At 32.1% G+C, this 27,254-nt stretch overlaps 2 protein-coding genes across 2 annotated transcripts in view; both read left to right on the forward strand.

Annotated features, from left to right (window-relative positions):
• Positions 1–4,134: 4,134 nt before the first annotated feature.
• LOC149905458 (uncharacterized) lies at positions 4,135–6,133 on the forward strand. Its single transcript, XM_090106127.1, has 4 exons — positions 4,135–4,231; positions 4,707–4,801; positions 5,333–5,574; positions 5,896–6,133. The coding sequence occupies exons 1-4, from the start codon at positions 4,199–4,201 to the stop codon at positions 5,943–5,945; spliced, it is 420 nt and encodes a 139-aa protein (XP_089962253.1). The 5' UTR covers positions 4,135–4,198; the 3' UTR covers positions 5,946–6,133.
• Positions 6,134–7,780: 1,647 nt separating this feature from the next.
• The window catches only part of LOC149905459 (uncharacterized), a 42,132-nt gene continuing 22,658 nt past the window's right edge, over positions 7,781–27,254 (forward strand). The window contains exons 1-2 of the mRNA XM_090106437.1: positions 7,781–7,971; positions 16,367–16,543. Coding sequence (XP_089962563.1) covers positions 16,393–16,543 — 151 coding nt within the window. The 5' untranslated portion in view covers positions 7,781–7,971; positions 16,367–16,392. The remainder of the gene's footprint in view (positions 7,972–16,366; positions 16,544–27,254) is intronic.

The following is a 27,254-nucleotide window of genomic DNA, read 5'->3' on the forward strand; positions in this document are numbered from 1 at the left end:
AAGGACACAACCAAATGGCAAGGAATTTAAAAACAATATGAGCTATCAATGCGTGTGAAAGGATGTTCACATAAATCAGTTTATGCCAACTTATCGAAACTCACCCTTATTCCTTTTACGTTAAAACTGAAGTGCAATAATTATACAGAACAATTAGTTAACGACCGGGATACGCTTGTTCATTACATTTTAATTTGCGTCAGGATTTTTTGGAAGTATTTAGTAGTATTATGGTATGAACTAATCCTGTATATATTTAATTCGTGTAATAATAAGCATACTAAAATGAGCAATTCCGGCAAAATTGTCATCTTTTTTAAAAAGTATTGAAAAGACCATTAATATTAATCTAATTATCCAATCTATAATAAGCTTTTTCTCAATTAAATCATCTCGTGTATAAAAACAGGGACCTCCTTGAAGAAACTTTATAGCCCCATATGGTCGCGTCAATCAAATTTTACGCTAGCTCGTGGCAATAAAAATATGATTGTTATTACATTTTATGAGCAGAAAAATTATCTGCAGTATCATAGCACCACGCTTAGAAGAAGAAAGACAAAAAAGAAGATAAAACATTAATTTTACACCCAGACTAGCATTTAATATGTACTCAGACAAAAATATGTATTTAAATACCTACAGAACCATAGAAATTATTTATTTATAGAAATTAATCTTTTTTGTCCCATCGTAGTATACAATTATGTACTAAAACACATAGTTTTGTTAAGCGCAGATTATGGTATGGTTTCAGAAGTACACACACATTTACACTTATTGGCTCATTTTGGGTGATTATCCAATTATTGAAAACATACTCAATTAAGGAGCAATTAAGTATTACGTTTAATCCGTTATTAGGTTAGTTATTAGCTTGTATATTACTATGACTAATGACTCAAATATATAAATAATCACCTGATAAAGCTCTTTTTTCTTGGATAAGAGAGAAAGTCGGCGTCATTTTCTTCCTTTTCAGAAATATCATAAGCAGTTTGTGTCGTTTTTTCTTACTCTTCACAAGGGAACCCTGGATGTTATGATTGAAATTCACCCTTTATAAGAGGTCATTAAAATTTCTGATTTGGTATCTGAAAATAGTGAAAAGCCAGGAAGTGATATAGGCTATTCTTTACCGCGGTGAAACATCGTATTCCCTTGAGAATTTCATTTGCCGTCCCGGGCACAGAACTATATTAGTTCTGTGGTCGCGGGTGAAGCCGTGGTTGGAAATCTAGTAAATATCAATGACCTATTATACTAGTAGACGCGGCATACGCCAACATCATTGCACTAAAAAACAGCGTAATTAATACATACCTACTTACTAACGCATTATCACCAATACAGTTGTTCTCTCTTTCACTCTCACGCACGAGACATAATACATGTCTCACTCATGTACTTCGTAATAACAACTGCCGATTAAAATATAAAAAGAACGTCCAGCCACGACGCTGAATGGTGCGTGACTAAGTGAAACTCGGGCACTTAGCTGAGTTTTTTCTTGCCAAAATAGAGAGCGGGTAACGTATCTAGCTTTTTTATATATCATAGGTAAATATTTCCTTTTCTTTACAATATAATTTGCTAATGTGTCAGTCTATTTATAAAAGGATGGTTTGTGCGTGATACGATTGATAATATTAAGAATAACAATGAAGGATGTTACTCACTATTTGAATGTGATGCAGAATGCACTTGGATGAATGCCTATTACTTTGTTGACGCAGGGTCGTGGGTTCGAAGTACATATAAGAAGAATTATTGAAAAAAAATTACTCTTTTAATTCTGTTAATGAAATAATTTCTAAATCTTAAGATATTATCTACTTGCTTACAAAAATACAAATCTAACTAATAAATAAAAAAGAGCGTATGTACCGAGCACATGTATCAAAAGTGAAACTTATTTAGCAAGATTCAAAGACACAGAAATCTCCATGACGTGACGGTATTGCCATGACGACCTTGAAATTTTACTCCTAAGGCACCTTGAGAAGTTTCTCTTCAAAAATTTACCTCTTTGCATACCCAAATACTTTACCAAATCGAAAAGCTTTTGCATAAAAGAGAAACATCCCTCCAAAACCATATTTTTTCTCATCTTCAATTTGGCTTGATAATAAATCACTTAAAACAATTACAAGACAAAGTAAACATCCTAAATGAAACCATTAATACTTATAATGTGACAAGGGCCCGGAAATATAAAAAATCCACCAAATGTTAACTGCTACGAACGGACAAGCAAACTATTGTTATGTTAACAGAAAGTTGAAGCGAGATCAATGACATATATTGTGTGCGGATAGACGGATGTCACTTTGAATAACAAAAGATCGTATTTACACCAAATTTATATGGAATTATCACCCTTAAATTATATGAAAATAAAGTTGACAATAGGTTATACAAATTTACTACCGAACATAGATTTGATAGTATTCGTCGAAAGCTTTTTTTAGATGTGAAAGAATATATTATTGTAAAAATAATGCTCCATATATTTGAATGATAAGTGTGATATTCAAAGAATTTATAGGCTCAGTAGTTAACGTTTATTTGTGCTTTAGTTGGGTTCGATGCCAGTATTTATAACGAACTTTTTTAATTATTTTTTTTATTTAACAATGTTTTTAAATTAAAATTTATATGTATAAAAAACATATTCAGGTTGGTTTGTTCTAATCGTATAGTTTGTGTTGTTTTCCGTCATAGCTACTTTACTTAGTAATAAACTAGATGGCGTTGCATCTATGTACATTATTTTTTAATTTTTATTATAAAATTAATAATTGTTTATAATTTATACTTGATAGATGAAGTTATATTTCCTATTGTGCTTATCCGTTTACCCTAATAAAAAAGCTCGTAATAGCTTATTGGAACATTTATATATAATTACTAGCGGTTCGCCCCGGCTTCGTCCGTGGTACATTATGTTTACGTTTTATCTCCATAAAAATTATCTTCGTACTTCTAGGAAAATTATAAAAAAAAATTAACGAAATCAGTTCCGGCGTTCTCGAGCTATGAGCTTACAAAAACACATTTTGCGATTCATTTTTATATTATAGATTTTTAATAACATGAATGGTTATGAAAGAACATCTACAAAGTTTCCTGGCAGTTTTTCTCGGTAGTAAATCCATACGGAACGAATGGTACTTAAATTATAATGTTTATGTAAATGTCGTGGCCATATCGGAGATTTGCTCATTTCATGAAATGATTGATCATTTCACGAAATGGTCGCATTCATGAAATGGCCAACATATTTTGATCAGATCGTTAAATCGGCAACGTTTCATACATAAAATATTAAAAAAAATCAGAATATTTTAAGAACTTGTTATTTGTCATTTAAGTAAGTTAGTGCCGCGGCAGCGGCGGGCGAGTGCCAGAATCGAATCGCTTTTTAAAAAAGTAACAATTATAATAATATATGTAGTAGGATATATAAATATAGTTATGTATAGGATATTAGACGCATTTTTTCTTCAATATAAGACCTCCGCAGTTTCCATAGTACTCGAACCTCTTCGTTGTAAATTCTTTGCTATGAATTTCTTCATATTGTAATAAATCGAACTATGAAGTTTCGCCAGCGGCCGCCATCTTATCACATAAACACACCGCTTGCAGCGCCTCTACCAATAATTAATGTAACTATTTTACGATATTATGATCAAATAATTTTGATCATTTCATGAAAAAACCGCGCGTTTAGTTGGCCATATCGAGAAACGATTTCTTATCATTGATCAGCTCAAACCACATCATGATGTGGCCAATAGACATTCAACCATTTCATGAAATGCGACCATTTCGTGAAATGATCAATCATTTCATGAAATGAGCAAATCTACGATATGGCCACGACATAAATATTATAAAGATCAAAAGCGCTTCTAAAAGAAATTAAAATGTTATTATTAGGGCGTAAAGGCGTTACCGTCAAATGAATCACTCTTATTTAGAATTAAGAATCATCTTATTTATTAAACATACCTTATATGGTGCTCTATTTTACAAATAATTATTACCAATCTTCCTGCATATAGGTTAATATAGTGCGTCACAAGAATAGGGAAAATGTAAATTGTATACTTATAATAAAACTGATTTATTTGTGAATAGTCGTGTCATGTGAAGTGCAGAATAAAGTGCATAGTATTCGGATTTATTCAATATGTGTGCATATATTGTTTATGTGTCTTTCATGGTATGTATTAAATCTATATTTATATCCATAAGATAATAATTCATCACATAGTATAAAACAAAGTAGCTTTCTCTGTCCCTATGTCCCTTTGTACGCTTAAATCTTTAAAACTACCCAACGGATTTTGATGCGGTTTTTTTAATAGATAGAGTGATTAAAGACGAAGGTTTTAGTATATAATGTATTGGGTTTTAGGCAAAGCGAGCGAAGCCGCGGGCGGTAAACTAGTAACTTAATAATTATCTCCTGTGAATTACAATAGTACCTTCTAAAGAAAAGACCAAGAAGAACTTTTTCGAAATGATTTTCAGCGTGAAGTTGTTCTATATTTTTTTGTTTATTTAAATTGATAATTATTGGTCCTATGTAAAAAAATCATGTATTTACTAAGTGAGAGTTTTTGAGAATTTTTTTAATCCCTCCCTGTACTAAATATAATGTGAGATCTTCACAACAATCAAAATCGAATTTTCAGGTATTGGCATTTGTTCATGTAAGTGTTACCGACCAATGTGAAGTTTTAACAATTGATTTGGAGGAGTATAAAACGGACAACACCACGGTATCTCTGTAAGTATATGTAATCACGTTCATACTTCAATACATAAATCCATACTAATATTATAAATGCGAAAGTAACTCTGTCTGTCTGTCTGTTACTCAATCACGCCTAAACTACCAATTTGCATGAAATTTGGTATGGAGATATTTTGATACCCGAGAAAGGACATAGGCTACCTTTTTTTGCGAAATATGTACCACGGGCGAAGCCGGGGCGGACCTCTAGTTTTAAATAAATTTAATTTAAATACATAAATTTTCGAATTTCCCATTTGACAACAATTCGCAACAGGAAGTATCCTTTGTCAAAATCGGTTCAGGCCATGTTCAGGCATTTTGACGTAAACATAATTATACATACAATATTGTGTACAATACGTCACATAATTTTTTAAATATTATCTTTGACTTTTGTTGGTATTTATGTAAATAAATAAACACATATAAGTGAAACTAACATCTTATAAAGTTAAATAATTGAAACAGATAATATAATGTGAATGAACTACCTACCTACAAAAAATATTATTTATTTTACAGGAACGAAACATTAAACATCGATATATCGTCACTTACCTGTGAAGAACTGCTCATCACTATAGAGTCTGACCTTCCTGGTCCCCATGGCAACGAGACAGCCAGCCTGGTGTACAGGATACCGAGGGATGAACCATCAGATGCTGCCTTGGCTGCTGGTATCATAGGAGGCGTTAGTGTTGGGATAATCGGGGCTACTGTGGGTGTTTTGAAAGCACTGACCTTTTTGAAGGCGGGGACTTATCGTGAGTAAATACTATAGAGTACATCTTTGTGATATTTTTTGATATTGTATCGAAATACTTATTTAAAGAAGTATTTCAACAGGATGATGCTACATTAATTCTAAATGATCTTTCAAACTTCTCTCTTGTCCAACAAAAAAATATAAAATAAAATCAGACCATTACAGTAAAGTAGAATAATCCTTGAAAAAAGACACAGGCCACTGTTTGTCGAGTAAAAAATTGATGTGAGTCAAAATGAACATTGAAATATGAAATGCACACGAGGGATTTATTTAATTTGTCAATCATAACACTAAGAAAAGCTGTTTACTTTCACAGATCTTCCAGCGCCAAACCCATCGGAAGTTATACAATTCAAAAATTTATAATACACAGGAAAATAAATATTGGTAAACGATTTGCAAACTAAAGGAAAAACCAGATCTACATGTGCAGCGAATTACAGCAGGATACGTAAAAACGATATGAAACTGTGTACTTTTTACTAAGAGCAGTTGGTTTAATGCTCTAAGATATTTTTACTTATTTATTTTAATAAGGTGCAAGTGTATTTAAAATTGTAATTAATGGTATATAAAAAGTAAAAACTGTTATATAAAGAGCTCACGCTATTCTTTAAGTTCATTTATATGTAAATAATATATAGGGTCTGAGAACCCGGGAAATTCCCAGCAGGTCAGATATTAAGGAAATCCTTAATAACCGGCAAGGATAAAGTATTATACTTGAAAATACACCTTTTGTATATCTATGAGATGATACCGTGGTGTATATCTATGAGGCTTTTGAAATCGAATGAATTTCGCTCAGAAATCCCAGGAAAAGGAAAGAACGATATACTGTTTGTAAATTCCGCCCAAAGCATTATTGTATTGAACACGCACCTCTAAACCTCTTATAGATAAATAATAGATAAGTAATCAACTGTGTTAGTAAACAGTGTTTACCCTATGCGGAACAAATTAAAGATCGTATTCAAAAAAGATTAAATAATCAAAAAGCTATATTTCGTGCCACCGCCTCTGAACGCGCATGACAACCATAAACGCTTGACACCTCAACACGAGCACTTATCCTCGAGATTACCACGAAAATTGTATTAGTTGAACGGCAGGGCAGGTCAAGTTACGCTAGCTAGAGAACTTCAGGCGGGTCGCGTCGGCTGGCTTCGGGGATTGTCGCCCGCACTCGGCAAATAGACGTTTTCATAGGGACGTATTAGAAAATTGCTAAATAAATAATGAAAGGTTCTAGAATACTGACGATAGATAACATGGGTTTGAATTTGTATTTATTTTCATTATGTGCAGTTCCAAATGTTTTATTTTGTAATTGTTACTTTAAACTAAAAATGTAGACTTAGGATTATTACATCTTTATTGATTAAAGTTTTAAGTAGGTACTTAAGTTTTTTTTTTGTTATCTTGCACTGTATGTCAAACGAAAAATTGTAACTAAAGTTGTATTACTTATTGTATGATTGTATATTATTTAAGTAAAGTTAAACGTTATAAAATAAATATATAAAAAATTGGAATATTATTATTGTACTAGCTATGCCCCGCGGTTTCACCCGCATTACTCCTCTCCTGTTAGTCTTAGCGTGATGATTATAGCCTATAGCCTTCCTCGATAAACGGGCAATCTAATACACCGAAGAATTTTTCAAATCAGACCAGTACCTGAGATTAGCATGTTCAAACAAACAAACAAACTCTTCGGCTTTATAATATTAGTATACCTAGATTATAAAATCATCAAGCGCTTAATTGGTTAACAATTAACATTAATTATTATTTATTAAAAAAACAAACTTAATCATAATAATTAAGAATACTGAATAGTTAAGTTACCTTGACCTATATTTATGATGTAGGTTACACCGCTTCACATATCGATTTCTACCAAAATATCTGTTTTATCACGATCATTCAATTAGATAGTAAATAAACTCGTTTACAAGGACTTAATGTGACATTGATCAGCACACACAATATATACATATAAAAAAACAGTTTTCCGCCGATTCGTCTCTGTCCAAAGGGGTGCAATGTTCGCGCCGGCGCGGACCGTCGATCGTCACCGCCCGCGACCGCGCGGCTCACTGCACGCGCTCGTTTCCACCCTTCTTATAAAACACGTTTAAATTTCGAATCACAACACTATCTTTTTTTTTAATTAAAATATCACCAGCCAGCACGTACCATCACCAAAAAGTTCGGATACAAGTCAGCGCTTAGTGATACGGATGTGAACTAATATCGAAAGTGCATTATTATACGATTTTGTAATTGGTGTTTTTATATGAAATGTTAAATTAAAAGTAATACAGATTGTATATGAGTGATGTGCAGTGTGGAGATTTGTGATTGTCTTACGTAACTGGCTTAAGAGGTGGGTGAATTTTCCCTTTGTGGGTAAGAAAGCGCTGCTAATTTGACATAAACTAGTTCAAGATATTCCAGTTTTCAGTAAAACGAATCTTTAAATGTTTTTGTAAGGAAACTATAGTATTAAGACGATATTGTAACACATGAAGTACCTATTGTTCTAATCACAGTTCCAATCCTAGATTTTATTACAACCTATAGGTACACCCTTTTACCAAAATCCATTTCACCTTCATTTTAGTCATAAAAAGCTCAAATAAAATTAAGTTGCTTCCACACAATCCTCGGTTACCTAACATGAAAGAGCCATCAAATATTTCCTTCCCTTATTTCTCTTTGAACAATTTTCTCGTGTGTAGACGCCTTAGCGTGGCGTGTGAATTTTTAATTAGAGAGTACAAACATATCTTAAATGTCAACATGGTATTAACACAATCGGTTACGCTTATTTTTAAGCGTTACTAATTGTATCGAACTAAACACGCGTAGCCTATTTTAACTGGCATGTTTACATTTTGAGGGTACGATAAATTTGTCGTACGATATATCGTTGTGTTCTTTATCGTATTATTAAAATGCGAATGTTTATTTTAATATCTAAGTGCATATTTTAAATGTATTAACAAACTAATTTGGGTAAAGATGTAAAGGCAAAAATTATTGAATACACTACGTACTTCTTATTACAGTACTTTCTTGTAAGGAAATCCTCATGTCTAAGAGCCAAAAGCTGTGCCAAAAGTGGCGACATATGACACTACAAAGCCGCAGTAGACAGCGTGGTGGTTTGTAACTTGATTGTAACGAAGCATATTGTGTCCCTGTAAATTGTAATGGGAATTAATAAGGGTTGTCTATTACATTACATTATTTTGAAATATATATAATCTCACTGTAAATAACATCAACAGACTTAAATATAATACAGCAATCTGTTAAGGGTTTTTACTGTGAAACCACAGATAATGTAATACTATATTGTTTTATCAATTTGTGGTCTGGGAATCCTGTTGTTGAATTATAAAAGTTTATGTTAAATAAAACTAAAATAAGAAGTAATAATAAGATAAAACAATGCTATGCCTGTAGTATAGCGTTATATAGCGATAGACAAAAAAATGTTTTTTTTTCTTTTACAAATATTTACAAACATGTCTGTTGGAAAAATATTTATCATTTTTATTCAGATTATCATTCCCAACGGGCTTAGACATTGTTATTATTAATCAATAACTACACTATGCATAAAAAATTATCGTGAACAGTTTTGTAACCAAACTGCAGAACAAAGTCTCTCGGATAACTTAGAATACAGATAAAAAATAAAATTTCATTTATGTCATTTGTGTTAGATTTTATGACCAATTAAGTCAAGGGCTAGAAAAATTTAATAGATCGGAAAACTAGGACAGATTTCTTCAGTCATAAATCTTTTGCACCATTAAGTGCAGAACTATAAAGTGGAAACTACAGTGTCTAGTTTGTAAGTATATTGAATCTTATATTTCTCATGAATGTATAAAATAGATAAAGATTAATTAAAATATTAAAATTAATATTATAGAAACTACAAATAATATTCTCGTAGTTTATAGTTACTAATTTTTAATTTTCTTTTGTCAATTCATTCATCATTCAAAAATCTTAAGATACTGTGCACAATATAATATTATAATTTTATACTATGGTGTATTTATCCCATAAGAATTTAGATGATCGTAATATTTCCTCACATACTTTAACTCAACACGGCTAATAAATCAAAAGAAAACGTCAAACTTTGTACTTATATCTTTAGTTTAGTAACTGCACGGACTTAAACGATCTTAGAAAATGTAATGTGTACAAATGGGAGTTGGAAATATTATTTTTTCTATAAAACACCATTTATTTATTAACTACTTTTGAACTTTATTAATTGAAAGTTTTATATCTATTCAACATGCTTTATTCGCTTCACCTGTATGTTTTCAAGTTTCTATGTTTGTCAAAATCGGGTTACAAGGAGTCCTGTACTCCTTTAAACTCGATTTTAACAAAGGAATAGATACAATCACACCTTGTACGCTTATCAAGGACACTTATCGGTGACAATCAATAATTTCGTAAGTTTATCTTATTACAGCGGGTTTTTTAGTTCTTTTAAACAATACCTTTATATATTTTTTGGGTCTAATAGATTTTGTACTTAAATTCTCGCAACAAAAAATAATCATCTTTATTCTAAAACAATGTTATTACGTAAACGTAAACAAATCGAGGGCAACAAGCTTGTATAATATAGTTTGAATCTTCAACATTTAGTTCATCGTTTTATAAATAAATTGTTCCTACATTTAAATACGTGAGCGTTGAAATTGCATTGAAAATTCAATAATAAACGGAGCGAAATAATTTAATTTTGAGCGTACATGTTATTATTATTTCTATCCACATCTACGTGGGAGTGCTATTGCAATATATTTTCTGAATATTCTTTTCAATAGATGTCATTTCATTATTGGGTCTTTGAAGTTCTATTAATTGATAGTTCCGTTAAGATAATCGTTTTAAGGCTTTCCAAATTACAGACCTTCTCGTACCACAATCTACCACGCTAACCTACGAATTATTTCCTAATAAAATGAAAAAAAAAGACGTGTGGCACTCGGGGACTGCCGCGGTAAAGCTATTGCATGCTATGCCTTCAAGCCACACCTCCGCGCCCGTCGGAGTGGGAAGCGTGAGGTTTTTCGTTACTAAATTTCTAGATTCGGTCCCCACGCTCAAGGCCCGCGATAGAAGCTATATGCAATAACTTAAAAGTTATTTAAATAACTTTTATAAATAAATAAATAAATCGTTTATTTGCAAGTAAACATGGTATACATAGGTGTTAAGAATAAGATACATTATTTCAGCATGTTTAGCCGTTATTCAACGGCATGCAAATACATTTTTCATAGATTATAATATTATGTCTTCTTAATTTTTTATTCTGCGTTATAAGGAACTAGTGATGCATCAATTCCCTATGATGCACATAATCTACAACTCTGTTTAGCTTCATCAATAACTGTTCAGTATTTTGGTTATGATGCAGTTACATACATCCATATATACACTCACCCGCGGAGCTTTCGTAAATATTATTTAGATACATATTAAACAATTATCAAGTCGCTTTCTTACGCTTAGAGCTAGCATTTTCAATGTGCTCTTTAGTTTCGTGAAACATAATAATTTTCTACTCGGCTACACGAGAAAAGGGATTATGTATTTCGAGTGCATGTAAGTATATTTCTTTGTAGCGCTCTGTAGAGTAAACGTCTTGAATGTTAACTTGAGAGTAGTTATTCATATTTTTAAATTGGACTCAATTTTATATACTTATATAAAATAAGAAATATAATTTACGTAAATAAGATAAGTAATGGACACAATAAACACATGTACCAACCAATTATAACACAATAGTATCCTTGAAATAAAAACTTAGTTTTGAGCCAAAAACCTTATCAAGCTACATCGAAACAAGCCTCTATTCGCTACCCTACAATTACCAACAAGAACTATTATACCAAAAAACTGGATGAGGTTAATATAGCCCATTTATATAAGGTCAAAAGCTCCAACTGCAGTGCGTCAATGCACAACCACAGGCATGCTGAAAAAGTTAACCGGCAAAAGCGTAAATACACACGTATTTAAACGTCAGTTTAAGCTTTGAGTCATTGCTAACACCTTCGTTAATTCACTCGGTTATAATACTTGAGACTACTTGAGAAATGCAGTATGTATATATTTAAGATGCGAGTTTGAGATTTTATAGTACTAAGTTGAATTTATGAAATTAGGAATGTGGTATTCCTAGGCTAAAATTGCCTTGTCTTTGAAGTGATAGAATGGAATATCCAGTTGCGAAATAAACAGATAAGTGAAGCTCGTTGTATAAAACCACAAATAATATCAAAAATAATTCACACAGATAAACAATACAACATTTATAGCATCGTTGTAAAACCACAGATAAATATAACCATAGACTATATATCAGTTATATGTTACTGTATAACATTTGACGACAATAAAATCACACTTAATATTCAGAATTTAATTAATTAACTATTATTTTTTCCTTATAGCATCATGTAACTTTGACCGCCGCCTTGGTACAGTGGTTGACGCGTGAGCGTTTCTACGCTACGAACCGAGGGGTCCTGGGTTCGATTCCCGGTGGAGACGAAGAAAAATAAATGTCTCGGTCTGGCAGGACACAGAAGGCTGATCACCTACTTGTCCCTAAAGGAAATGGATCAGCGAAACAAATGTATGCATAATGCATCTGCAATTACCCCACTACACGGGACACGGGACTTCACTTACATGTAAATAAGTAAATTATGTCAATACTTTAAATATTTGGGCACATTCGGGCATAATGTATGATTTCAATTGGAAATTAAATTACTATACTATATTATAACGTTAATTTAGATATATTTAAACTAAATAGTGAATAGTCTAAAAGTTTATCTATGGGTCGGTAGGTACCTATAATATTTCATTTGTATGAATTCATTTCATTTCATATTCGTTTTACCCAAAAACTACTAGACCGATTTTAAGATTTCTTTTATCATACAAAACTACATATTTGTACTGAAAATAAAGTTACCTATAATAATTATTAACTGCAAGTTGAAGTACCTATATTTTTTCATAAACTTCAACGAAGAGTGAACATTAAAATTGCAAACATAAATAAATATTTATTGAGCGTCTTTAAATTATTCATAAATCATTCTTTAAACCATTTACGAAGCAAATAAATGTATTCCAATGCGGTATTTACACGGGCTTGGGCTGCCGCAATAATTCCACCAAGAATTGAATAAAATAGAATCATTTCTATTTTCAACACTGCATAAAGCACTAATTCTAGCCAAAAAAAGCGAATATATTTTCTACTAACGAATATATTTGGCGAATGGCTAGTAATTTGTTATTTTGGCATTTTACACAAATCTATATTAGAAATATTATAAAGCTGAAGAGTTTGTTTGTTTGAATGCGCTAATCTCGGGAACTACTCGACCGATTTGAAAAATTATTTCGATGTTAGATTGCCCATTTATCTACGAAGGCTGTAGGCTAAATATCATCCCGCTATGACCAACAGGAGCGGAACACTGCGAGTAAAACCGCGGGGCAAAGCTAGAGATGTTGAAGTTGATGAGTATTAAAATAATGTAGAAATATGAACCTAGAAGCTAAAATTTAGATCTAATACATGGAAAGAGCAATGAATCTTGTTAAATATATAAATAAATAAAACACATTTATTGTCAGAATCACATAAAGATATACATTTACAAAGGAAAAATAAAAGAAAAATTCTAAAAATAAAAGAATCTTATTCCTGAGAAACAGTTGGTAATGTGGCAGTGAGTGACCTGACAAATGGAGCCAGCTCAGTTTATGATGGCAAGGTGATTAATACCTTACCACCACTGATTTTCAGTGACCCCAACTTCCCAAGTGACTATTGGAGTTTCAGTCTATAGTTGTATATAGGAATAATTTAAAATGAGTATATTATGTGAGATATATTTCCAATAATAAGATAGATACCATAATAAATAAATAAATACATCAGTTAAAACATGTAATATAGGTAGATATAATATCAGTATGTAATTATTTATTATATGTATATAATGTAAATAAATAAAATGAAATTATGTATACAATGTTAATAAATAAAATGAAATTATGTATACAATGCTAATATTATAAATGCGAAGGTTTGGATTTGGATGAAATCAAGATGAAAGTTTACATTATTAGATTATAATTTAGACTTCAGAATAACACATCAGCTACCTACAGAAATATTTCATTTTCGGTGCGAGTTTGTTCGTGGGAAAAACCGCGCGTCACAGATACCTAGTGTAAATAAATAAATATAATATAATAATCTATACTAATATTATAAATGCGAAAGTAACTCTGTCTGTCTGTCTGTTACTCAATCACGCCTAAACTACTGAACCAATTTGCATGAAATTTGGTATGGAGATATTTTGATACCCGAGAAAGGACATAGGCTACCTTTTATTGCGAAATATGTACCACGGGCGAAGCCGGGGCGGACCTCTAGTAAATAAATATAATATAAAGATCATGTCACATCCTATCCATCTCCGGTATTCTGGAAAATTCATTAATATTTATTAGAAAATCATTGAACCAAATATCATTACGATCAGGACATTTTTATTTGACTGCGCATTGCCCAGAATAATGATATAATCCTATTTTTAGATGTTTACAAATATCATCTCTCATCATCGGATAACATGGTTATAAGAACATTTTGAAAAGGCAAAGAAATAAATATAATTTGTTATACACGAAATTTATTAAGTGCATTATTGTAATTATTGAAATATCATTATTTTTATTTAAGCAAGGGAATAAAATGTTTCATTTTATTTGAAAGTCCAGTTAAAAAATTTGAAGGAAAAGTGTTTCAGTATTTTTACCGATTTAAAAAGAAAGATACCTCTTTATATTTTTATTTAGAACGTAAATATTGTATTATGTACAAGTAAACATTACAAAGTGCGTACAATAATTGAATTATGTTAATATGAAACAAGATGTTTACCCTATTTCTATGGGTTCGTGTGACGTTTCCAGCACGTGCTTTATAATAAAATGGATTTTCTTTTAACAAGGCGTTTTATTCCAAAATAAACTTACCATACTGCGCATATCCAAATCTTAGACCATCATGTCATGGCTCTTTTCATCTAGTTCTAGATTATTTTAAATCTCAGGTTACCATGATGTCTCATAGTAGTATTATTTCCGGTGTGAGAAAGAGATAGCGCTATACCTATAAAGCGCTGCCATTTTTCCACGGAAATATGCGGAAATAATACTGCTTTAAGACGTCATTGTACAGGGCTGAATCTGTTTACAGCTATGAGTACAGCTGTAAACTGGATGACTATATTGTTACCATGTTTTTACCGAGCAAGCTACTATCCCGTTACTATTAGAACAAAACTTTAGGAGAAATAAATAAAAAGGTGCCTTTTAATACTGTCAGCGTATCGTTAATGAAGAATGTATGCTCAAATGAAGATTCTCAAAAATGTCTTCAATTAAATCTGAATACCTCAGAAACCGAATTAGGTGATAAAAGCTTTCGAATAGTAGATATATTATAATATACATACAGACAGGGGTCCAGTAATAAATTTCTACTTTCACTATTTATTGAACGCGGCCGAGTCAAATGAAAACAAATTTATCTTTCGTGGACAAATGAAATCCCCGGAATATTGATGACATTCAAACTACAAAAACAATTTCGACTGGCTTTCGAGATAAAATATTATATTTCGTTCATTTTCATTTATTGTGTAAATAATATTTTACTAGTAATCGAAATCTTGGAGGATTTGGGTTAGATATATTAATATCTTTTATATACTGTAATCCTATTTCCATTTCCACTGAATCTATTAATTTGATAGATGAAGGAAACGCCCACTCATCAACAGACCTTATTTCTATCTACTTAACTGCCCACTCTCATTTTTTACTCTAACTAATTTCTTGTTGGATCTAAACCAAATTGAATAAATAATATGATATGACACCTTTATTTTCTTTCATCATAAATTATTTTATTAGGAACTTAAATAATCTTATTTGACGACGCTTTGAGCGTTTTAATGATTAATTTTGTGTCTGGAAAATAGAGTGTGACATACCCTAAAAGGGTAAAATATCTAATTCCCATGGCTATCTCATTTTACTACGCGGAAAGCGTCTCTATAAAACGTAACTTTAAATTGCATTCTATTCAAAGATCACCGGATCCTACCTTGTACCTATGTACCCCTAAATCTCTCTTATGAAATCTACGCTTTCTAAATTGCTCATCAGTTCTTCTATCTACCTCTATTCTACTTCTAGTCATTTCTATCTTACTTTTCACTTCTATTCAGGACAAAATTTTTCAGGACAATTTTCACACACGGCACGATCTGATCCCATACTAAGCTTTTCGTTTGTGTTATGGAAACCAGATGGCTGCATGATAAACATATATACATAATATATAATTTTAAATAAATAGATAATTAACACCCAGATACAGAGTAAACATCTATGTTCATCACACAAATATTTGCCCCGGGTGGGAATCGAACCCATGACCTCGGGCTTGGAAGGCAGGGCTATTACCAACCAAGCCAACCGGTCAGTCTAGCCATCATGAATTCTGATCAATTTCTGCCACTGCTTTTCTTTCCATTCTTTTAAATTTTAATTAAGATTTTTCAATAAAGATTTTCAATAAAGATTTTCAATAATTTTTCAATTCACTATTCTTTTCTCAGTGCGTCCCCGGCGCGGTGATGACGGCATGGAGGTGGTGGGCCTGGTGCTTTGCGCCCTGCTGGTGAGCGGAGCCCCCAACGCGACGCACCGCCGCGCGGACCCCCAGGAGCCCCTGCCGGAGGAGGACGACGAGTTCGTCCTTGATTATTATGACGAGGCTAGGATTAATATCTCTGGTAAGTGTATTTATCTTCGGTAAGTAGGTAGGTATCTTAATACTATTATAAAGGCGAAAGTTTGTAAGTATGGATGCATGGATGTATGGATGTTTGTTACTCTTTCACGTAAAAACTACTGAACCGATTACAATGAAATTTAGCACACATATAGAGGGTAACTTGGATTAACACATAGGATAGGTTTTATCCCGGAAATCCCACGGGAACGGGAACTATGCGGGTTTTCCTTTGAAAACGCGGGCGAAGCCGCGGGCGGAAATCTAGTAAATCATAATTTAATTAATTCATGCGAATTCCTCCACTATAAAAAAATCAATGCCTCTGATAAGTAGATACAGATTACAAATAAAAGGTCTTTATATTAGACAAAGCTTGGAATAGTCAAACTCAATAAAAATGTTCCATTATCTTGTAGTTAAGTTAGCAATAAGTTGTAAAATTAAGTTAAGTTTTAAAATTAAATAGGAGGACGAATTCGTCTTAAACAGATTTCCGGATATCTGGTGAAGACATTAAGGAAATTGGATACGTCATACGACTGCATATTTAGGTGGACAGGAAAACGGAGGTCGTTTTCCTATCCATTTTATTCATTTATTATGCAGACTATGAATAATGAATATGAATTGTTATTATTAAAACCCGAGACGAAGGAATACCTTACGTAAACAAGATCGACACTACCACCAGCAATTATTTAAAGAGATACCTTAGATAAAATTTCACCATTATAAAAGCGAGAAGGGATAAGGATAGAATTGACAAGGGCGGTAAAGTTAATGACTGGGTACAATACGCGTTACGCGCCTACGCGCCTTTGTCATTCAATCACTCATCGCACTCAACAATGATAAGGAAATACAGTAGTTTTCACATAATACCTATTACTACTTTTTGCTATTCTGTAGACTGTAAACCTTCCTCTTTTTAATCTTAATCAATCGCTTCTTCTTTTGTCATGCGTACCAGTAGGGAATTGAAGAGACTTCCGTTTTTTTCCGAAAATTATAAAATAAATAAATAAATCAATGATTTCTTTCTACAACAAACATGTACATAGTTTTTTAATTACATTTACAGGCTTTAGGTGTATTATAATCTTGACTTGATCAAATGAAAAGTGTACATAGGCATTTTTAGGTCAGCATGCTCCATCTTAGACCACGCTTGTCGCTTTCTTACGAAGCGATGGTCAAATGCTTGACTACTCCTGATATAAAAAAGAGCGTGTGTGTCGAGCACACGTGTCAGAAGTGAAACTTCTTTGGCAAGATTCAAAAATACCAAAATCTTCTCTTTATTCCATAAAGTGACGGTATTGCCAAGACACGACCTTGAAATTTTACTCTCATCGCGCCTAAAGAAGTTTCACTTCAAAATCCTGATTTCAATTATTATCAGCTTTAGGTCGAAACTTAGAAACCGTAACGGGTGTTGGAGTGTGAGCCAATATTCTCTAATCAATTAAGACAATGGCTGTCCGCTACGATTCTCATAAATAAGGGGAGGTCTAATAAATAGCGAATACAAATAACCAGTCAAGTCAGAGGACATAGTATGCTAATGTGAACATACATATACATAAATGGAATATAAATTATTATTATATTGTATGCTTATTTTAGAACTAGAAGGTGCTGCAGAAATTGAAAACATTCATTAAATGCATGTAACTAGTATAAATTCATACTTAATATTATAAATGCGAAAGTAACTCTGTCTGTCTGTCTGTTACTCAATCACGCCTAAACTACTGATCCAATTCGCATGAGATTTGGTATGGAGATATTTTGATACCCGAGAAAGGGCATAGGCTACTCTTTATTGCGAAATATGTACCACGGGCGAAGCCGGGGCGGACCGCTAGTAGTATATAAGTATGGTGCACATCCAGTTACTATGTGCGATATTACACAAAGCCAAGCGCCTCCTGACAAAGAAAAACCTGAGTCCAACTACCCAAAAAATCTGTTATAAAAAGTCTATATAAGTTGCTCATACCTCACATGAAGACACAGCTTTGGTATGCCACATAATCAGGCTTGAATTTACCAATGCAGTAGATGGTTACAAAGCAAAGATGTTATCGTCTAGTTCTACCCTTAACCTTTATGGCGGAAGCCACATAATCTATCAAACGGAACATGCTTCGCTTGTTATTATGGTACAATTACTGGCCCAAGTGCTATAAGCAATTTTCACAAATATCGTCGATTTAACAGTGGTAAATTGTATTCATAAACATTTTATCACTTTGTTTAGAGAACAGCAAATTCATAAGGAATGAAAGGAATAGAAATAATACATATAAATTAATAATAACAGGTTTCAGGACGAAAACACTGTGGAAAAAATATTTAATCTACATATTGCAATTGCAATTGATATGAAAATTACTGCGATTCCAATGTGCGATTCTAAGATATTTATATACAGACTAGCGGTCCGCCCCGGCTTCGCCCGTGGTACATATCTCGCTATAAAAAGTAGCCTATGTCCTTTCTCGGGTATCAAAATATCTCCATACCAAATTTCATGCAAATTGGTTCAGTAGTTTAGGCGTGATTGAGTAACAGACAGACAGACAGAGTTACTTTCGCATTTATAATATTAAAAAGTATGGATTCACTTATTTGACTTTATTCTAGGTACATCTTTCAAATTAATTATAACATTTTCATCACGTGTATAATATAAAAATGACCGTAGAACGAATCTGTGCGATTCCCACGAAATCAGACTCCAAATAATTAACTTATAACCTTTACGATTCAGCATAATATTATGTACATACTTACCTTAAAATATTTTTTTGCACGGAATATATTTCTACTGTTCATTATATTAGGAAAATAACAACATCCATATCATATTCCTCTTGATTTCAGTATAATTATATCTTCACTAGTGGTCCGCCCCGGTTACATGTTTAAACTATCCTATCTCTCAAGTTGGATCGAACTGTACATGGTGTGCGAATTTTATTATAATCGGTTAAGAGGTTTAGGAGTCCATTGAGGACAAACATTGTGACACGAGATTTATATATATTAAGATTAATGAACTTAAAAAAAATATTATTTTTATAATACCTATTTTATCAGTTCAAAAGCTTTTATAATGTACTAGCTTTCCGCCCGCGGCTTCGCCCGCGTTTTCAGAGAAAATCCCGTTCCCGTAGGATTTCCGGGATAAAACCTATCCTATGTCCTTTCTCGGGTATCAAAATATATCTATACCAAATTTCATACAAATTGGTTCAGTAGTTCAGGCGTGATTAAGTAACAGACAGACAGACAGAGTTACTTTCGCATTTATAATATTAGTATGGATTTAATTTACTTCCTTTATATATTTTCAAACTTGAATAATACGACACATTTAGGAATTTTGTAAGACATCTTAACAAATTTATTTTAAAATTATTTGCGATGATTTGAGAATGTTCTAGAATTAGTAATATGATATCTACAACTATTCACTGACGCCGCTAATTAATAGCTCATTGATTGTTTTAAATATCTGTTGTATAATATTTTATTGACTCAATTAAACATATTTAAAGCAAATTAAAAAAAGCCTGGTCTGTTTTGATAAAGCCTATACTTTGCCCTCTATATGTGTGCTAAATTCCATTGTAATCGGTTCAGTAGTATTTGCGTGAAAGAGTTACAAACATAGGTACACATACACATCCATCCTCACAAACTTTTTTAATATTAGTTTACACATTTATAATATTAGTAGGATTAAACCTATGTTAAATTTTAGATTAGTATCACAAACAAAATATTACCTAATATAACTCAAGAAAAATTCACATTTTAATAAGTTTTGGTATCTACCTATATTGTATTTGTCTTTTTTAAATAGGAGTAATTTAAAATTATGAAGAGCTTTTAAAATCTTATACTGGACAGCATCGGAGCGAGCAGACAAAAATATAACACAGTAACAATTAACATAATATAATTTAGCTTTATGTTTCAGAATTTTTTCTTTAGTCATGAGTCGAAAGCTTTATGATATACTATGCTATAACAAAACAGATAACACCTAGTCCTATCTAGGTCTTTGTGCACCAAGGAACCAGTACAGACTATAAATATATTTCTAAACCCTTTGTCTATTAGCACAAAAAGCAACGAGGGCCACTTAAACTCTATTGTGGAATATAATAAAACGTCTAAGTGTTCGCGGTTTGACCTCTTAGCGTTAAGCGTGTCAAGTATACTTCCGATGGGACCTTGGACTGGAACTAGAACTTTCGATGTAGATTATACACAAATGTGTGTTATCGGTATGCTGATCTAGACGTTCAACGTATTAGTACTAGCTTTCCGCCCGCGGCTTCGCCCGCTTTATTATGTACCTTCCTCTTGAATCATTCTGTCTATTAAGACAATACGCATCAAAATCCGTTACGCAGTTTTAAAGATTTAAGCATACAAAGGGACATAGGGACAGAGAAAGTGACAAGTAAATTAAATTCAAATTAAATTCAAATGAGAAAGAAATGTCAGTTTTGTTAGCAGTTTACACAGAATGTCTTGTTAGTATCGTAAACGATACAACCGCGGTTATCCGGATAAGGGCTGATTTTTCAATCCTTGGTTAAAACTTATTCGTCGAATAATGTATAAAACTACCATTTTAAAAACTAATTGCCCGTATTTGACGGTTTACGTGACATTTTAATATTATCGTGTAATACTTTATTGGACGGATAAGTTTTATCCAAGCATTGAAAAATCGGCCCTTAAAAGGATATCTTTTTTATTATAGCAAGGCATAGAAAAAATATGTACGCTATTAAAAATACGCAGTGATATACACTCATTAGAGGCACCTCCACTCTGCTATCGTAATTTCTTTCTTTTAGTCATAATCGTGGTCGCATAGTCTGAAATTGAAATTCAGTAAATGCTTGCATCTACATACCTTTTTACGTACTTACTAATAAAAGCAATACGCCTTATGTAGTAACAATTTCGTAATTTGTGCCTACATACTTACATTATACACAACTGAATTAGGTCCTATTAATGACTATTACACAATAATGCTGAATACCTTTTTTCGAGGGCATAGCTTTGCACACTAATGCTTTTATAAGTACCTATTGTGTTAGTTTCTTTTTTTTGTATTAGTCTTCTGGTATTGAACAATTATCTATAATTAACAGTTATTCTGGCTAGAAAAAAATCTTAGATATATTAAATGTGAATTGGTCACTCCGTATCACACAAGTTGATAACTTACCCTTTCTTTAAATATTATCATAAATTCCTTCACAAGGCAAGCGCACTGAAGCATTCGATCAAGAGATTATCATATTACTAAGTACAAATATTGTTGTAAAGAATCAAAGACATTGTCTGCAAATACAATTATGCAAGCACTCTTAAGTGTTTGCTGAACTCCGTTGTGCCAATAATCTTGATCTTTACGAAAATAAGAAAGAGAAGTAGGTACCTATCGGGTTTACTTGTGGGGTATGGGGCAAATGCACTATACGTGTTTCATTGTTTTTCTTTAAGACAAGTGATCAAATTTTTTTTGTTTGCCATCGGGAATCGAACCCAGGACAACTCGATTCACGCTACCTACGTACTACCCACTTTACCACGAAGGCGATTTCAACCAAAAATGTACGTAGGTAGTAATGTAAGTGGTAAAAGTCAAAAGCTACCTACCAATTCGTTAACATGGTGCTTCTAGAAGAAGTATGAATGTTTGAGTTATATACATTGAGGTGACACTATAGGTACTATAGTAATATTAAACGCTAGCGAGAAATGTTGTTAAACCAGTGACCGTAATCTGCTAACTGCATAAACCGATCAAGGTAGTTCGTAGCCGCTTCACGTAAGCGTAAGTTCATGAATTCATGAGTACCTAACTGCCATGTATGCGTCAAAATGTGATTATTGTAATTTTAATTTCCGGGATGAAACCTATCCTATGTGTTAATCCAAGTTACCCTCTATATGTGTGCTAAATTTCATTGTAATCGGTTGAGTAGTTTTTGCGTGATAAGAGTAACAAACATCCATACAAACTTTCGCCTTTATAATAGTACTAGATTTCCGCCCGCGGCTTCGCCCGCGTTTTCAAAGGAAAACCCGCATAGTTCCCGTTCCCGTGGGATTTCCGGGATAAAACCTATCCTATGTGTTACCCTCTATATGTGTGCTAAATTTCAGTGTAATCGGTTCAGTAGTTTTTACGTGAGAGAGTAACAAACATCCATACATCCATACATCCATACAAACTTTCGCCTTTATAACTAGTATTAAGATTAAGAACATAATAAACATATTGTATCGTCAACTGTAGATAGAGATCTCTATGTGGTTTTTGTTGTAGAATTCTGGGGTTATAATACGAGTACGTATAGTGGCTTGAAAGATAATCTAAGTATTAAATTTTCACGAATGGAAACATGTAGGTAAATAGAAAAAGGACGTAGCTAACTTTTTGTTACGAAATTAAACTTTAACTAGGTGAAACAGAAGATAGAAATTTAAATCGAAACGGCTGCCACACAAAAACTAGAAATGCATGCTGAGTTTTCCATATATTACAACGAAATAAACCCCAAATCCCTACCTAATTCAACTACCCTTAGCAGCTTAAAATAGACTAAAATAACCAAAGTAATAAATGTCCAAACTTTAAACGAGTTTTCCACTAGAATGTAAAAAGCATATGTCATCAGACATTGGGTCCATGACAATAAACTTTGTGATTATGCAATCGGATTTTGGCTCGATGCCAACAAACAACCAGCCAATCATAATGAAGGCTTTGTTGGAATCAATTTTGAGCTGTATTTATAACGTAATGGCGTATCGATATGGCTAGTCGATGGTTCCGGTTCCGCCTGAAATATATAAACCAAAAAAGTATAAAAAATCGATTAAGTAATGCTCGAGTTATATCTACTCCTTGTTAGTAACAACTATTTTAAAACTACATATTTGTATGTGTTTTTATTCTTTCTACAGTCCACTTTAAAAAAATAATAACAGTAAATAAAAAATAATGTTTGATCAGAACGTTAAATAAAATTTAACAACAACCTAATTCCAACAGCACTAGTTATGATTATCAAGATAAACTAAACCTGGATGAAAATTAGATTTTACATCCTCAATTATTTCATCTATCTCTATAAAAAATTTAATTTAAAATATATGTTATACAAAATAATTAATCTGATTATATTAACTTTCAGTCTATTAGAATTATAAGTAATAACTTTCGTTTGCTTTATTTTGTTTATAAAGTGTCGCGAGATAAAATTAAACTTTTAAATAAGCTTAATGAAATTTTAAATACAAAATGGAAACTTAAGGATAATAATATTTTATAGTTTAGCCTCCTTAGGTATTAAACGGTCTTTTCAAAAGCGTCATCTAGGCTTTTTTAATTGAAAAACTAATTCAGTTAGTTCGCTGCGACATACAGAAACAGATAAGTATACAAAATATTAGTTTTTCAAATGTGAATATAATTATTACGTTAAAAATTAAAATAATCACAAAATTTCATACAAAATATTTAATACCATCGGCAAACCAAACTGCTTGTTTACATTTTATTCGTATTACAACCGCAAAAATATTATTGAACAAACATCACAAATTGACCAGAAACACAGTTTACATAATAAAGACTCCTGTGAATTGCTACAAAATAAGTCACAGCTAGAACTAATCTGCTACCGTCGCACATCCAAATCCCTGTTATAAATAGGTTTTTGTAACGCGAGGAAGTAACGACCGACGGTTGCACAGATAAGATACTATTTGCCCCCGATTCCCGCGCTCCATTTTCAAAATTTTTTTTACAGATAAAAAATATTCGAACGGCTTGACAGTCTCACGTGCAGTCATTTGTTACAGATAATAAATTGCGCCTGAATTGTAGTACTTACATGTAATTTAAAGGATTCTCATGTATGAATATTTAGAACATAATAATTATAAACTTAAATAAAAACATAATTATAACTTATAAGCTACGTTTATTTCATTAAATTTAGGTGCTTTGAATGTAGAATTCGACTGACGTAAAAATAATCCTGTCCGTTTATAAAAAAAAAAGTTAAAGTTAAAAAAAGAATTTTATAATGGTGTTTCAATCGATAGATTTCGTATCAAGTTGTGAGGAGTATTTAAAAAGCCGTATTATTATTAAGTGTTTATTTCATTTAACATTCCTACATGTAAGTAATTTTCTGTTTTATTACACAAGAAATGTGAGTATTGTAAACAATCATATTATTCGCTTACTAAAAAGTTATGTTTATATTTTCTTTATTCATTTTCTTCAAGGAGAAATCACGTAACTCATAAACTTTTACAACATACAATATTATAATAGGTACATATGTACTTACTTATGTACTTAGAATCGTTAACAAGAATATGGCAGCGAGGAAATACCTTTCCAAACATTAATCGAAATAGATATTATGTGTTGATGCATTAATTATGTACTATTTTCATTGATTATTTTACTTTCTTGTATTGATTACCGACGGTAAGGAATTTTATATATATTTTTAAATAGCTTTCACCTTAGATTACAAGCTTTCACATCGTGTATTGTACTGTGTACAATACAGAAACCCCAATTTTAATTACTCATTATATTTTAATATTAGTTTCATTTCATCACACCGTCATTACCGTTTTTACACGCTTTATATTAGCTTCACCTGTATGTTTGTTTGTTTGTAACCGACTTCTTTGGGCAAGATTTTGACCCAGTTTAAACGGCCAGATTTCGTTCAAACTTTGTAGATTTATTGAGGACCGATGACAATACACTAATTTGATAAAATTATTCCATTTTTTAGTTCGGTTTCTATAAAAAGCGTGTTTTTTAGTTTTTTTAAACTAAGTATTATTATTAATACGCTTAGAACGCTTTCAACTGTAAGCTTGTATGTAACCAACGTTTGTATGTCCTCCTTACTCCTTTGACCCACTTTAAACCTACAGACTTAATTCAAACTTTGAAATTTGAATATTTACCAAGTATCTGTATAAATAGAATAATTTCTTAAGTTCAGCATGATTTTTTTGTTGTTAAAGTGAAACTTTTATTACATCTTCTCAAACTTTTTGGTCTGTGTAGCGCATGTCGCGTGACGGTCGAACCGTACGATAAAGTTTCACTTTTACCGTGGTTTCATAAAACCACACAAACATTTTTTAAACTACATTAGTTTTCACCTTCGCTGCATACATAACTGAGTCCTAGCTAAATGTTTCTCTTCGGAAGAATCCATATCGTTTCAGTCTATTAATTATATAGGTCAACTGTCCAGTCCTACGCTTGGACTTAACTATCAAACACCAATTAGATTGCGTGTTTCAATAGATTTAGTTCCCTTTTAGACGTGTCTCGAAGGTAATGTATTTAGGTTACCTATATTTAGAACAATTACTGGAGCTTCTGAGAAGCTGTACTAGTATTATAAAGCTGAAGAGTTTGTTTGCTTGAACGCGCTTATCTCAGGAACCACGTTTCCGATTAGAAAAAATATTTCACTGTTAGATAGTCCATTTATCCTGGAAGCAGGAAGGTTATATAGGCTATAATATATCGTGAAGACTTATAGGAGGGGAGCAATGCGGGTAACAGCTAGTTCTTCATAAATTTTGTACATGAAATTTCTCGTTAATTTAGTTATTAATTTTTATAAATATTTTAGTAAATATTTAGCACTGATGTTTATGTACACGCTTTTAGCATTATATTCTTTGAAGAATTTTCTTGAAAGCTGACCTTTAAATACGAAGCTTTTCTGAAAACTTCCAATATGCTTTCTGAGTGCTGTGAAACGCCTTTATGCACGACAACCCTTTCTTGGATAAATAGTTTGGCATTGGCTATATATTTTCTTTTTATTCTCACTCTTTCCTAAAGCGAAAATATATTTTTCTATTTACTAGACTATAATTATTATGAGCGTGAAATAAATCGACTTTCTAATTGCTACGTCGTAGAACCAATAAAATTAGTTTTTGGAAGAGTATGGATTGTAAAATAAATATGAACTAATTGCGGCTCTACATATAATATATTGATAACACAATAATAAAACAAATGTCATGCTAAATTTAGATACTAGAAAGAAAGAAAGAAAGAAAGAAACATTTATTTATCAAGGACAGCACAACACACACACATATAAAACATAAAGAACCGTAAGAGATAAATAAGAAAGCACCACGACAAGAAAATAGCACCAATAACACTAAAATTAATAACATAAAAAAAAGCACGTAGAGAAAATAAAATTGACAATCAGTATTATTATTAAGGTGTGTCATACGATCCTGACAAAAAGGAGACAGCTCAGCATATGCTGCAACGTTCTGGAACATTGCCAGCGCTGTTTTTCAGTGCCCCCCTTTATAATTATGAAGGCTTCGAGTTGGGACGAAAGGAGTAACTTAGGTTTACATATATACATAAATACACAAAAAAAAATAAAATAAATGAAATATAATAACTTATAGATAGGTACGACGATACAACGCGACTAACGACGAATATAAATACATAATAAATACACAAATAATAAATATTTCAGGACAATTTTCACGTAAATTTAATATATATAAATACCACTAAAACTGGATTTGGTGAGCTAATAACGTAATGGCACCGAATTCCGACCACTGAT

This window comes from Colias eurytheme, chromosome 10 (assembly GCF_061535395.1).
Source record: "Colias eurytheme isolate Ceu_HAF_F1 chromosome 10, ilColEury1 Martin Lab GWU primary, whole genome shotgun sequence".
Classification (NCBI taxonomy): Eukaryota; Metazoa; Arthropoda; class Insecta; order Lepidoptera; family Pieridae; genus Colias; species Colias eurytheme.

Excerpts from the sequence above, each read along its gene's own strand:
- LOC149905458 (XM_090106127.1), top strand. The coding sequence starts at position 4,199 with ATGTGTGCATATATTGTTTATGTGTCTTTCATG. Across the intron at positions 4,232-4,706 it reads TTGTTTATGTGTCTTTCATG|GTATTGGCATTTGTTCATGT; the intron begins GTATGTATTAAA and ends TCGAATTTTCAG. Across the intron at positions 5,575-5,895 it reads TTTGAAGGCGGGGACTTATC|ATCTTCCAGCGCCAAACCCA; the intron begins GTGAGTAAATAC and ends TTACTTTCACAG.